Consider the following 12,997-nt stretch of genomic DNA (forward strand, 5'->3'; position numbering starts at 1 on the left):
TTGAACTCAGATTGCACAATCCTCACCGGGCTATTTCTTAACTTCCAGTACAGCTTTGTGGAAAAAACAGGATGTTTTCAGTAGCTGTTTCAGCTTTGGAGCAGAAGCTGCTTGATTTGGGGGATTATTTTTTCAGTTAAATCTACTTCCCTCATTAAGGCAGGATGTTGAAATACGTGGAGAGTACAGGGGATCACAGGCAGCAGGAACTCATTGCACCGAAAAAAATCTTTCTCGACATGAGCTGTGGCACTTCCTCAATCCTGACTCACCAAACTCGAGCCATTTGAGCGGGACCTCCTTTGCTTTGCCTGTTCCTTATCAGGCTGCAGCCCCCGCCGAGCCCCACCGCCGCAGGGGAGCAGACCACAACACCTGCTGCTGTTCCAACAGCAGCCCTGCCAAAAAGGGTCTCTTGCTGAGCCTGCCGGTCAGAAAAGCATCTTAAACTGTGCTTATCCAGTGCTAATGGCCAAGGGATTTATTTACCTTCCGGCTGCTGGGGCTGTGCTAGCAGAAAAACAAAGCAGCAGCTCCAGAACAGATACAGCCACGCCAGCAGAAGTACAGTGACGTGATTCCAGGATGAAAATTAGCCATGCCAGCAGGAAAACGAATGATCCCAGTGTAAGCACACCAGCAGGAACTCTGCAGCATAGATAAAAGCCTCCCAGCCTTGTTATTCACCGTCTCGTTTCAGTGTTCCCCAGAGTAGCTGGCTTCTGGGGTAAAGCGGGCTGCGGTGGAAAGGGCAGCCCGCGGGCTGGAAACCTTGGAACACCCGCAGAAGAGCACAGCCCCCACGCAGGCTCTCGTGCCCAAACGTTATTTGGTGGTGTGACCGGAGGGGAAGAAGACATTTCACTACAGGCAGCAGTTCTACGCTGAAGGTAGACCTGAAGAATCCCAGGTGATTCCTCAGGGATTATAAAATGGCCCAGTTCTATTTCTGTAACTCCAGAGGGAAACAGACTGACTCAGTAGGAAACCTTAAAATAAATACTACTACTTTAGCACACTTGGATGCTTCTGTGGCTTGAGGACATTGTCCTTCCAATATCTTGTGTCTCACATCTACACTCCTGTACTCTTTCTATTTTTTTCTACTTTACTTTATTGCAAACAGCTAATCCCTCTTAGTGTTCACTCTGCTTTTCCATTCTTCTACATATCAGTCCCATATATTCCTCCCTTTCTAGAGAATGTTTGCCCCAGCGCCTCCCCCTCCCAATGGTTCCCTCCCCCCCCTTAGCTGCTGATAGTTGCCATCAACTTCTTAAATCTTTAAACAAAGTTCAGATATTTTAAGCTAGTGTTAACTAGCTGCAAGGAAAATTATCCCTTCTGCCCCTATCTCCCTCTCCTGGGTTCCCTGGTGTTCTGCCCACCAAAGCCTAGCACGTCCTGAAATCATGGTTGATGAGATGTGGTGTTCAGAAGCGTCTACTCAACAGAAATGCCATCAAGTGGAGCCTAACACCTTTCTTACTCAGCCTGTTAAATGTTCTTTCAGCTATTTAAAATCCCTTTCTTCTTCTCCTGAGCTTTGTTGCACCTGCTAACTTTTAAGATAGCTTTCAGTCACCCTTTTTGATCATTGCCATCGTAAGGCAGGTATGAAACACCTGCCTCCAACCGGGTGGCACTCGAAAGGGCTTTGTTCCTGTCAGTGCCACTCTCACAGCGAGCAGCCATCAGGTTCAGCTGGAGACAAGGGCAGGAAGCCAAATGGCTGAAAGGAAAGCGCTCGAAGAGACATGAGAACAGAGACACCCCTATCTACAGTGAAACTGTAATAATGTCATTTCCTAGTACTGAATCAGAAAGCTTTGAATGAGACCATTTTAATTGTTTACTGCACTTTCTATTAGGAGTAGGTAATTCATTAGCAGTGAGGTCAGCCATGTAAGCATTATCTCAGAATAGCTGACTCATTTTAAAAACACACCCAGTCTTGCCCATAACAGGGTGTATTAGTTTCCTGAAGCCCAAAGGGGCCCTGCCCTTTGAGAAAAACAGAAGTAATAGGACTCAACTCCTGCTGGAAGGAGAAAATGGTCTTCTTTTTCAGTGTTAACTGGATGGACTTGCTCTGCTGTCAAAAAAATAAAAGGCTTTTAGCATTTTACCCAGGAATGCTGCGGTATTACCAGGCCTGGCTGGCAGGAGGTAGAGCCCATCTGCCCACCACGCTGCCGAACACCGGCTGCCAGGAGAGCGCTCCCCTGCATAGAGAGGCATGGCCCCAGCACACCACCCCCCTGCCTTTTTTTTTCCATGAGGTAAATGGATTTATTTGGTATATCAGGTTAAAGCAGGTTTTTAAGTCTCTGAATCATTATCTGATTCCTTCCTAACCTTCCCACTTCTCAAGGACGGGCTCCCTAAACAGCACAGGACATGCTACTTGAGAGATAAGTGCCCAAATCACTTCTTGAGAGGTTCTTTCCAGAGACACTTTCAAACTCCTGAGCGCTCTCCAGCTGGCTACTCAGACCCGTTCTCCCGTTTATTCCCGTAACAATTTGAAGTCTCCTTCCCTAGCCAACGCCCTGACCAGAGGGCTCCATGAAGTCAGTTATGAGAGAAAATAGAGCATGTAACACCGAAACCACACAGTCCACACCGAACATTTCTGCCACCTGCTTTGGTGATCGCCCAGGGGGACCCTCTTCGCTGCGGAGCCACCTCGGGGACGAGGCCCACCCCCGCGGGGATGCGGCCTCCTGCGCCCCGATGCCTCCAGCCTTGCTCCGAGGCCTCCCTGCACCCTCTCAAGCCTGCAGCACTGGCTGCTCTCCACCCCGCCGGCCCCAGAGGCCCGGGGAGCGGGGTGCCCATCCTGCCCGCCGCCCCTCAGCTCAGCAGACGCCACCTGCCTCGGCAGCCGCAGAGGCTACGCCCGGCAAGAGCCCGCTTTCCTCCGCCGCCCGGGAGGCCCGCGGGGCGGCCTCCGCCGCAGCCGCCGGGGCGGGGCGGGGCGGGGCGGAGCGGGGCGGGGCGGGGCGGGGCGGGACGGGACGGGGCTGGCCAGGCCAGCGCAGACCCGCGGGGTGCGACTACAAGATGGCGGCCGCCGCCATGGCGCCGGCGCCGCTAGCACCGCCCCCGCGCGCGCCCCCGCCCACTCCGTCAGAGGTCGTGCGGGCGGAGCGGCGCGAGCGCAGCAGGCCCACCCAGCGCGCATGCGTACGCGGGCCGACATCCGCCCGCGACGGGGCTCGCGCACCGACATGGCGGCGGCCGAGGGCGGCGGCGGTGGGGCGCGGCCGGACACGACGGTGCAGCGGGCCGAGCTGGGGCCGCTACTGGCCACGGCCCTGAGGCCGGGGGAGTCCTGGTGAGCGCGGCCGGCCGGCCCGGCCCTCCGTCCCCTTCCCCTCCGGGCGGCGGGGCCTGTGGGAGCGGGCCGGGCCGGGCTGGGCCGCGCCGCCGCTGAGAGGGCCGCGCCGCCCGGTGCCGTGTGTTGCAGGTACCTGGTGGACAGCCGCTGGTTCAAGCAGTGGAAGAAGTACGTGGGCTTCGACAGCTGGGACATGTTCGGCGCGGGCGATCCCGGCCTCTTCCCTGGGCCTATCGACAACTCGGGTCTCTTCGGCGGTGAGTGCTGCCCGGCGGCGCTGGGCCGCGGGGGAGCGGGGCCCTGGGCGGTGGGGGCCTGGTGCTCGGGTCGCAGCCCGGGCTCGAGTAAGTAACTCCCGCGTGCGGTTGTCTCGTCGTGCAGCTTTCGGTTTTGAAGCCGTGCGTTGCGGGAGGATACAAGCGGCCGTCCCGGCCTTGTAAGTGAGAAGAGTGGCGCGGTTTCTACCTACCCGTGGGATCGTTGTATTTCTTAGGTCATGGTGGTACGTGTGTAGTTCTTGAGAAAAAAGGATTCTGTTTGATGCCATGCTTTCTTGCATCTGTCTCCCTTTTAGATCCAGAAACTCAGAGTTTAAAAGAACACCTCATTGATGAGCTAGATTACGTATTGGTTCCCACCGAAGCCTGGAATAAACTAGTAACGTGGTATGGCTGCATAGATGGACAGCAGCCTATTGTGAGAAAAGTAAGTATGGGTGAACCAAGTTCTCTTCAGCCTGTTTTCATTATCTGATCTCTGCCAAACCTAGACGATGTTTATTTTGCTAGATGTGAGTTAAGACGGGATCTTCAGCAGCTCTTTGGAGATAATAACATGAGGTCTTTTTGCCTTGTTGCCTGAAAGAATGATCTTCCAATATTACAGTTAAAATGCCTGAATCTTCAGTGATTTTTCAGTTGATGGGTTATATGGGGTGAGAACCATGAACCTTGTTCTCGCTAACTTTTTACGTTATGATTGTTCGGACCGGTGCAGTGCTTTTCTGTTGTGTGGAGTAGTTTGTGCTTTGTTGAAAAATGCAAGTTGTTAGTCAAGCTTATCTATCTTCTGGGAGAGAATGAGGCATTGGAATAAATTGTCTTTTAGTACAGATGGCCTAGGGACTTCCTCTGGAGTTTAAGGTGGTTCTTGTTTTCTCTTCCAAAATTCTGTGATTCTGAAATCACGAGAAGAGACATATTTGTGGTTTGGTTCTGTAATTCTTATTTTTGTTTGGCAAATATAGTCATGAATGTATTCTGAGTATATAACCTGTTGTGGAAGGTGAAGTTGCTTTTTTGGAAATCTATCAGAGACTTGTTTATGGGTAAAAGGTAAAAATCTGTTTTTATTTTAGTCTTAGGTTTTTACACTGACTAAATTGAGCAGTGCCAGTCTATGGGGTTCATAAAGACTAATCACTACACCAAGCGAATAGTGTTGATATAACGTACAGAATTAATATTGCTTAAGTTTAAGTAGCTTTATGTTACAGTAAGGGTTGCTTCAATGTGTGCAAGACCCAGGGAAGTGTGGCACCAGAATGGTGAAAGGAAATAAGATCCCTCTCTTGCAGGCCCACTCGTGCTGATCAGTGCTACTGGAACGTTGTCATTCAGTGTGGGCTAGAAATTGTATGTAATGAGAAGTTCTGACATCTTCAGAAAGTGTGAACAATCCCAGGTTCACTCTGCTAAGTAGACAGAACTCCCATGTAAACTAGAAGTGGGGGGAGGGGAAAAGAATTACAGCATATAAAGGATATATGGTTTTAGTAGAAATAGATAATTTCTTGAGGAATAGAAAATCTATACTGAGAAGAAAAACTAGAACTATTACTGATCCGTGCCTCTCTGAGTGAGGAAGCTTTTGTTCACGAACTGGCTAACTGCTTTCACAAAGTCTGGCGTGTCATTAGACACTCCCTTTTCTGAAAAATTAAGAAGTTGCACAAGAAAGAGGTTTGGAAGCTATTGGGGAAGCACTTGGGTGACAGGCTTAACTGTATGAGCCTCCTTTTCTTGGGATATCAGATGCCACTATTCAACACTCTATTTAGTGAGGGCTAGAGCTTAGAGCTACTGCTGTTTTACAGACAGAAGACGCTTGAGTTATTGTGGTCCACTTACGAGTAAATTTTGAAAAGTTTTGAGTTGCTATGAGAGTTTCAGTCTATTGATAACCTGGAAACTGAAGTGGATTTTTACATTTAAAAAAATGTTGAAATATAGCAGAATGGTAGGTTTGTGGGATGTTACAGCCTCTTACAAAAAATACAAAGTGAAACGTCAGTGCGACAGACAAGCTACAGCACTGCACTTGAGTAGAACGTGGTCGGTATCTGGTTACAGTATTCTCCAGGTAGCATTGGAAGTAAAGCACTTAAACTTGTGGTCTTTGAATGCTTTAATCCTTTTCCTAAAGCTGGATCAACTGTAATTTGTACATCAAAATACCCATAAAAGTAGAATTTGGAAAGTAATTTTCAGGCATCTTTGTAATTTTGCAAGCTGGTATTTCTTCCATCCCTATGTGCCTGATGATCAGAGAAAAGTACAGGAGGATTAGATTAGATTTGTTTTCTGGCTCAGGTTTATTTTGATAATCTCAAACCATATTTTTGGTCAATCTTCTATAGAGTCCCACTGCAAAGTGTATTCATGTGCAAAACGTAGAACAGTGTGCTTCCTCAGCGGTTGAATGCGTGTTGTGCTCAGATTGCCGTCCAACAGGATGACCCGAGTTTTACTTTGACAGAGAACAAGCTAGCTGATCAGACACTGTTTAAAAGACATCTGCAGGCAATTAGAGACTCTTCTTGCCATTCATCTATCCTAACGGACATGGTGGATTGGAAGATCAGAAACTTCTTCTTGGAAAGAGTTCTTCCATTTCTGAATATGGTTCTTATTTATTTGTTTCTAACTATAGAATCCTGGAGAACAGGAAGTCCCATTTAATGAGATTCCTTCTGAAAAAGAAATGGAGAACTTGTGAATTGGTTCCTTTTCATTCTTTAAAAAAAAAAAAGTCTCATTTGCTTGTCAAGAAGCTGTTTAAACAGGGAGTTTTACTTTCTCTTTCTGTTGTAACAGCAAAATACTGAAGATCTTTCCAAATGTATTTGCTAATGATTTACCTTTAAAGCACCTTGCATATCTAATACCACCCTATTAAAGCTCAGAAGAGGGAAGCATAATTTAGCCAAATTCTCACAATAAGTCTTAGTCTTAATTCTTCATTTCTTTCTAAAGCTGGATAAAGTTTTTTTCCTGTAAAATGATACAGATGTAAATCACAGCAAGTCTGGTGTCACGCAAATAGAATAGAATATTTCAGTTGGAAGGGACCTACAGCAATCATCTAGTCCAACTGCCTGACCAGTTCAGTGCAGACTGAAAGTTAAAGCAAATTAAGGGCATTGTCCAAATGCCTCTTAACACTGTTACTCTGAAAAAGTACACCTGCTGGTTCAATGAAATATGTTCCTAATTTGATAGGCTTTATAGCTGCAAAGAACTGTGGAGAGAATTGAGGTGTGAGGTTTTTTGGGGGTTTGTCGTCCGTCCCGTGTCCGTCCCCCCCCCCGGTTACATCACAGTTGTCTCATAACTGGCCCCTGAAATGTGCTTTTCTTTCTGGCATAATGTGTTTTATGATCTGTAGGTGAAGAGTGATGTCTAGTCTTACAGAATACCTTTCTAAAAATATGCTGAAAGCTAGTGGGATGGGTAGATGTACCTATTGGAGATTCTCTTAAATGCAAAATTGATTTGAAAATGACTCTGAAATAAAGCAATGTCATGAAGATGAGTTCTGACATATTTGTCCATTTCTGCCAGGAGAGAGTAATGAGGCAGATTCTGTATACCATGCAGAAAAATAATTAATGCTGTGTCTTACTCTCTTGTAATAGAAAGGATTTTGCTCCAGTGTTCCAGACTTGTTTCTTTTTTTACGTAAACCTTAACCAAAGACTAGAGGCAAAAGAAAATTTTTTTTCTAGAATGCTTTGACTGTGTGATCAAATATTTTTCATGGATAACTAGCTGGCACTATCAGTTCAGCTGTGATGATGGACCTTTGGAACTTTGTACTGTGGAAGGAAAGCACTGGGATTTCTTATGTTTTAAAAACAGAACAAAACCTCCAAACAAGCTGAGAGAGGTTGTGACTGAATCTGGACTTGAGAGCAAGTCAGTGTTCAGTTTATGGCTTGACTTGCAAGACTCCTAAAGACAAAATATTTAGACAAATGTGCCTTACAGAGGATTGCTCAGTATTTTAACTTTGTGTTATTTTATCACATGTGCCTTCTGTTTGCAGGTAGTGGAATATGGTCTGTTTGTGAAGCACTATAAGGTTGAAGTTTATCTTCTTGAGTTGAAGCTGTGCGAGAGCAGTGATCCTGACAATGTAATTAGCTGCCACTTTAGCAAAGCAGATACTGTTGGTAAGTAGCTCTCCGATACATCCAGCTGTGCTCTGATGCTACCTCAAGAGATATTTTGTGCCCTCCAGAACAAGAATGATGGTGATAAACTGGAGCAAGTCTAGTGGGTACCAACAGGACAGTCAGGGTTGGAGCACGTGATGTGTGAGAAGAGGCTGAGGGAGCTGCGTTTAGCCTGGAGAAGAGAAGGCTTTGAGGGGACCTCTTAGCACCTATGAGGGGGTTGCTGAGAACATGGAGTCAGGCTATTTACTGAGTCACAAAGCAAGAAAACAACAGACAAGTCATAAATTGAAACAGGACAGATTCCAACTGAATATAATGAAAATATTTTTCCTATCAGGACAGCTAGACATTTGAACAGGGTCCAGAGGGGTGGGGGAATCTCCTTCCTTGCAAGTTTTGAACACCTGATTGGATAAATCCCAAGCAGCCTGGTCTGAATTCAGTGTTGACCCCTCTTTGAGTTGTTTGGACTAGGAACCTCCTGAGTTTCTTCCAGCCACAGTGATTCTGTGTGCAACACAGCGAGTTGTTGTTAAGAGCTTTGAGGAAGCTTACTAACATTGCTTACTAACTCATGCCCTTAAGAAACATCCACGTCATTCATGTAAAGCAGTTCTGTCTCTGGTTCTACAATTCCTTCTTCCTAGTGTGTGAATATTTTAGACCTCATCTTAATGGCTCTTCCTACACTTCTGTTCTTCCTGAAATTTGGCCCGTCCCTCTCTTTCTCTCTCTCTGTATCATTGCTGTATTTTCCCATGTAAAAATGCTGAATGTCAGCTGTCATATATGTCCATAAAGATGCTTTTTTTTAGTTTGCTGATGTATGGCCTGACAAGAGTCACTGAAAACACTTCCTTCTTGAACCTATGTTTTCAAATGATGACTTTCACAGAAGTTGGCCTTTGGGCAGGAACTTCTCAATGTGTTCTGAACATTATTGGTTTGAGGGCTTGATAGGCAAATACATGACTGAAAACAGAAGTTTTTCATTCTTTCAGACTAAATATTAGACAAGCTATATGAGCAATTATAACTTCCATGATACGTTTTCTACTTAAAGGATCTTGAAGGATCAGTGATGTACCTCCTTGCTGAATGTCTGGCTTGTCAGTGTTTTTTTTCAAAAGCACTCATGTTTTAGGAATTTTGGTGGTTTTTTTCCTCCTGAACAGCTACCATCGAGAAAGAAATGAGAAAACTATTTAATATCCCAGCTGAGAAGGAAACTCGGTTATGGAACAGGTATATGAGTAACACTTACGAGCAGCTCAGCAAGCTGGATAGCACTGTGCAAGATGCAGGGCTCTATCAGGGTCAGGTAAGGGGCATAACTTTTTTATAAGATTCTCATGTACTACTTTCTCTGATATGTAGTTTTTTCACTTGTTTTTATGTACTTTGAGCAAACATTTGAAATGTGATTTGTTAATGATTTTGCAAAATGTGTAGCAGACTTGCAGTTACCTACCTTTATTTCCTGAACTCTCTTCCAGGTTGTTCTAATAGAAGTGAAAAATGAAGATGGCACGTGGCCTGGACAGCATTTCCTGGCAAAGTAAGCAAGCATATTCTAAAGGTTTCTGCAGTTTTGTCCAGCTTCTTCACTAGGCTTTAGTGACCCCATGTTCTTTGTGAAAGCCTAGTTATCACTGGCTATTGTGGATTTCTTTGTTTTGGGTATTTTGAAGAAGGAGAGAAAACCTTGAATATATATTCTTCAGTGGTTCTGCTGCTGGTTTCTTGTCTTAGCAACAGTCTTCCACTTTAAAGCCCATTTCAAATAGGTTGCATAAGGATTAAATAGCTTAGGTTTCTATAGTGCTTAGGAGACGAAAGTGCTATTTATGTTGAGCTAGTCTACTTAAAAAGCTACCTCTGCAGACTGTGCAGTGAAAAAAAAAAAAAAAAATCTGTCTTCTACCATTGTAGAACAAAAAGGATCTTGGAGTATATTTCCAAAGCTGCCAGTAGTGAATGCTCAGAGGTAGTTCCCCCTTAAAAAGGGTATAGAAATAGCTGAACAACCATCCCTGCTGCCAAAGGCATAGAAGCCTGTAAATATTGACACAGATATTCTCTCGCTGCTATCTAGTTTAGAGAAGAGATGCGTAAGAGGGGGGCTTGATGCAATACTGTATGTATAGAGTGAATGCTGTAGAATGGAAGTTGCTTGCAATGATAAGGAACCGCTCATATCAAGTCCTACTACAGAAAGTAAAATTCCGTGATTTTACTAGTCTGATGGCCTACTTGCTTTCCTATGAGTAGACCATCAGACTTTATATTGATAAAGAAAATGTTTTTCTGTATAATACGGTTAACTTCTAGAACTTGCTGCCAAGTGATCTCATTTACGATCAAGGTCTCACTAGTGTTAAACTTGAAGAATGGATCAAATAGGTCAGTGAAACCTATTTTGAAACAATTCTCTACTTCTGAGATACCGTACTGGGTAAATGGATCAGGAGAATATCCATAGGATTACAATGAACTTTCTGTAAGAGTATCGTGTGAAAAGCATCTAAACATTCATATCATGTACATAATTGAGTACTGGTTGACAGTCAGCATTAGAGAGGCAGCCATGCAAGACCAGATCATAGCCTTTTGTTTCCACATGAAACGAAGCTAAAAGGAGCCCTGTAGCATTCCCAGGCCTGACGTTTTTTCTTTTTTCAGCAGCTAGTCTGATATGTAAAGACTTTTAATCAACTTCTAGTGATACTTCAATGAAAATGGTTATCTGTATGCAGATTAATATTTTCTAATGACATAGAAATAAACATTTGCTTATTATAATGTAAAACTTGTGAAATTGACTAGATGCTGATAATGGTGGCTGAAGGAATTGTATTAAGTCATACATATAGGATTATCTGTTCCTTTGTACTTTATCTTGGCTATTTCCTTGCCTTTATATCTGCTAGTTAAGAAACTAAGTGTGTATATTCCACATAATGTCTTCCTTATGGTTGGGTGCATCGGTTTAGCAAGTTCTGCTCTCTGGCTCTTGTGCCGTTACTTGGTCTTGTGGTTTAAATGCATAATAACTGTTTGTTGAAACACACTGTTTGGGAAGACAGAGGGGAAGAAGCAGCTGGACTGCTTCTCTTTAGGATTGACATTGGTGTGTGCTGATCAAATGATAAGGACCTTTTTAAGTGGCTAGGGCAAAGGCTATCTCTCAGGAAAGCAGTATGCTTCAGTATCTTTGGGTTATAACGAGCCCTGCTGCACTAACATTATGCCTTCCTATGTCAAAGGTGGCTGTGTTGTGTAAGGCAAGTTGGGTAGAAAGCTTGGACTTTAAACCTCTTTCTGTGTTTGACATGGAAGGAGGAAAAAGTTGAGAACTCATTCTTCCATAGACATATGATAACAAAAGATGGTGATGAGCAGTATTTTCTTGTTAGGTTCAGTGATGTTTTCTATGCTGTTTTATGTCTTTAAGCTGCTAATATTGTACAGCAGTTGCCTTAACCCCAAAACTGCATATGAATCATGCTCATACTGTTGAAAATATGAGGAACGCTGTACTGGATCTGGACCAGGTGTGTCCAGTAGCCTGCCCCTTAGTGTGGGCAGTAGCAGATGCACGTAGGTGGAGTAAAAAAAGTTCCCTGTAAGAAGAGGGCATAATTAGCAATGCATCTGCCATGGTATACTGCTGTCTTCCAGTAGCCTGCAGTTCAGACTTTTCCCAAGACGGTTGAGTCTAGGTATTTATGTTGAATATATGTTGACAGTCCGGGGGGACTTTTCTTCTGCTTTTTGGTGCTTCCTCTGTTGCATGTCATCACTCGCTGTCAAATGTGAGTGGGCTGGTGGCAGTCTAGACTGGATCATTTGTATATGTTAAGTTTTCTTTCTGCTGCTCTTTCAAGGGTTATTTCACAAAGCTTTTTACCTATTTTTAAGGGATTTATATTTAAAAAAGAAGTAACAAAGCTGGGGGGTTTTGTTACATAATATATTCTTAGTGAGTAAGCTAAATTCAACTTCTCTTACTTGAATCATTGGCATTGCTCCATATTAATGCATTTATAATTGCTCTGTGCTTTCCTTTCACATCAGTCATAATCAGTTCTGAAGTCTACTTGGTTTCCTTCCCTTTTTTAGCATATCTTCATATAAATGCATAAATCCTTAATACTCCGTAATTTGTAATTTCATTTGATGTTTGAATATTCTCCAGCTAGTTCGTATGTTTTATTAAGAATCCTTAATTTTTTCAAGACATTATTTTCTTAAGGGTAGTTTCATATTTCATTTAGTTTTGAATACACTGTCTAAATTCCAGTTCCCTATGAACTTGAAATCTAGTAAAGCATAGTGCAAAGATTTCTTACTAATCTCAGGCTGAGTCTTTTACATAAGTTAATCTTGGAGCAGCATGGATTTTTTTCCCTTGGAGAGCAGGAATTCAATAAATAAAATCATTAATAAAGCTTTTCTATATAATTTAAAAACTTAGCTGCTTTTTTAACCATGTTCTTTCATTTGTCAGATATCTCGGCAGACAAACCTGAAGGGAAAGCATACTCTGTGACTTAGAGTGTGTTCTGAGTTGATGTTTTTAATTTTTTTTCTTTTTTTCTGGAAACATTAGATGTCTGTACTGCAATGAAACGTTGCCAGCATTTTAACTGTTTTTGTGAGCTGGTAAAAGACTCGTTAACCTGGAGCGTAGGGTTCAACTCTGGTTACTGGGTTGGGACATGGTTTGTCTTTCCATGGGCATGTGCGCATATACATGTTGCATTAAATAAATATTATATGTTTAAGACTCCAGATTAGTGAGTATAGTACAAACTCATAGGGACTGTTTATACGTGTAAAATCTGTAGGTGATTGTGAGCAATTGAACCAGACAGAACTGGTGAGAGAGGATGGAGGAGGGAAGAGTAGGCAGAGAGGATACAGAGTTCCCAGCCCAGAACAGTATGAGTGTCTTATCCTGTGCACTGATGAGGTGTTCAGGGTAGGTTATTTTCTGTAATATTAATACAGTGTAATTCTGTAGTAAAGGAGGTTCTTGTCTGTAGGAAACAACTGATGCTTTTTGGAAGCCAAAGCTGATATCAGAAGTGAGTTGGAAGCTGCATTAACAGCATGGCTAAGAAGGATAGGTGAGACTATCACCCTGAAAACCTGTTGTGCTCTTTTCTGAGGCTAAGCAAGTCTGTAATGTT

At 43.7% G+C, this 12,997-nt stretch overlaps 1 protein-coding gene across 6 annotated transcripts in view; it reads left to right on the forward strand.

Moving 5' to 3' along the window:
- Positions 1-3,181: 3,181 nt before the first annotated feature.
- The window catches only part of USP4 (ubiquitin specific peptidase 4), a 43,847-nt gene continuing 34,031 nt past the window's right edge, over positions 3,182-12,997 (forward strand). For 5 of the 6 annotated variants that reach the window (XR_012777524.1, XM_075514500.1, XM_075514501.1 and 2 more), the window contains exons 1-6: positions 3,182-3,340; positions 3,473-3,600; positions 3,918-4,048; positions 7,670-7,796; positions 8,978-9,123; positions 9,299-9,360. Coding sequence is in view for 5 of the 6 variants with exons in the window: in XM_075514500.1 (XP_075370615.1) it covers positions 3,186-3,340; positions 3,473-3,600; positions 3,918-4,048; positions 7,670-7,796; positions 8,978-9,123; positions 9,299-9,360 (749 nt within the window). In the remaining variant the exon portion in view is untranslated. Of the gene's footprint in view, positions 3,341-3,472; positions 3,601-3,917; positions 4,049-7,669; positions 7,797-8,977; positions 9,124-9,298; positions 9,361-12,850; positions 12,962-12,997 lie in introns of those variants that run through there. The other variant, XM_075514505.1, reaches the window with a different exon arrangement.

The sequence above is a fragment of the Mycteria americana genome, chromosome 11, assembly GCF_035582795.1.
Source record: "Mycteria americana isolate JAX WOST 10 ecotype Jacksonville Zoo and Gardens chromosome 11, USCA_MyAme_1.0, whole genome shotgun sequence".
Lineage (NCBI taxonomy): Eukaryota > Metazoa > Chordata > Aves > Ciconiiformes > Ciconiidae > Mycteria > Mycteria americana.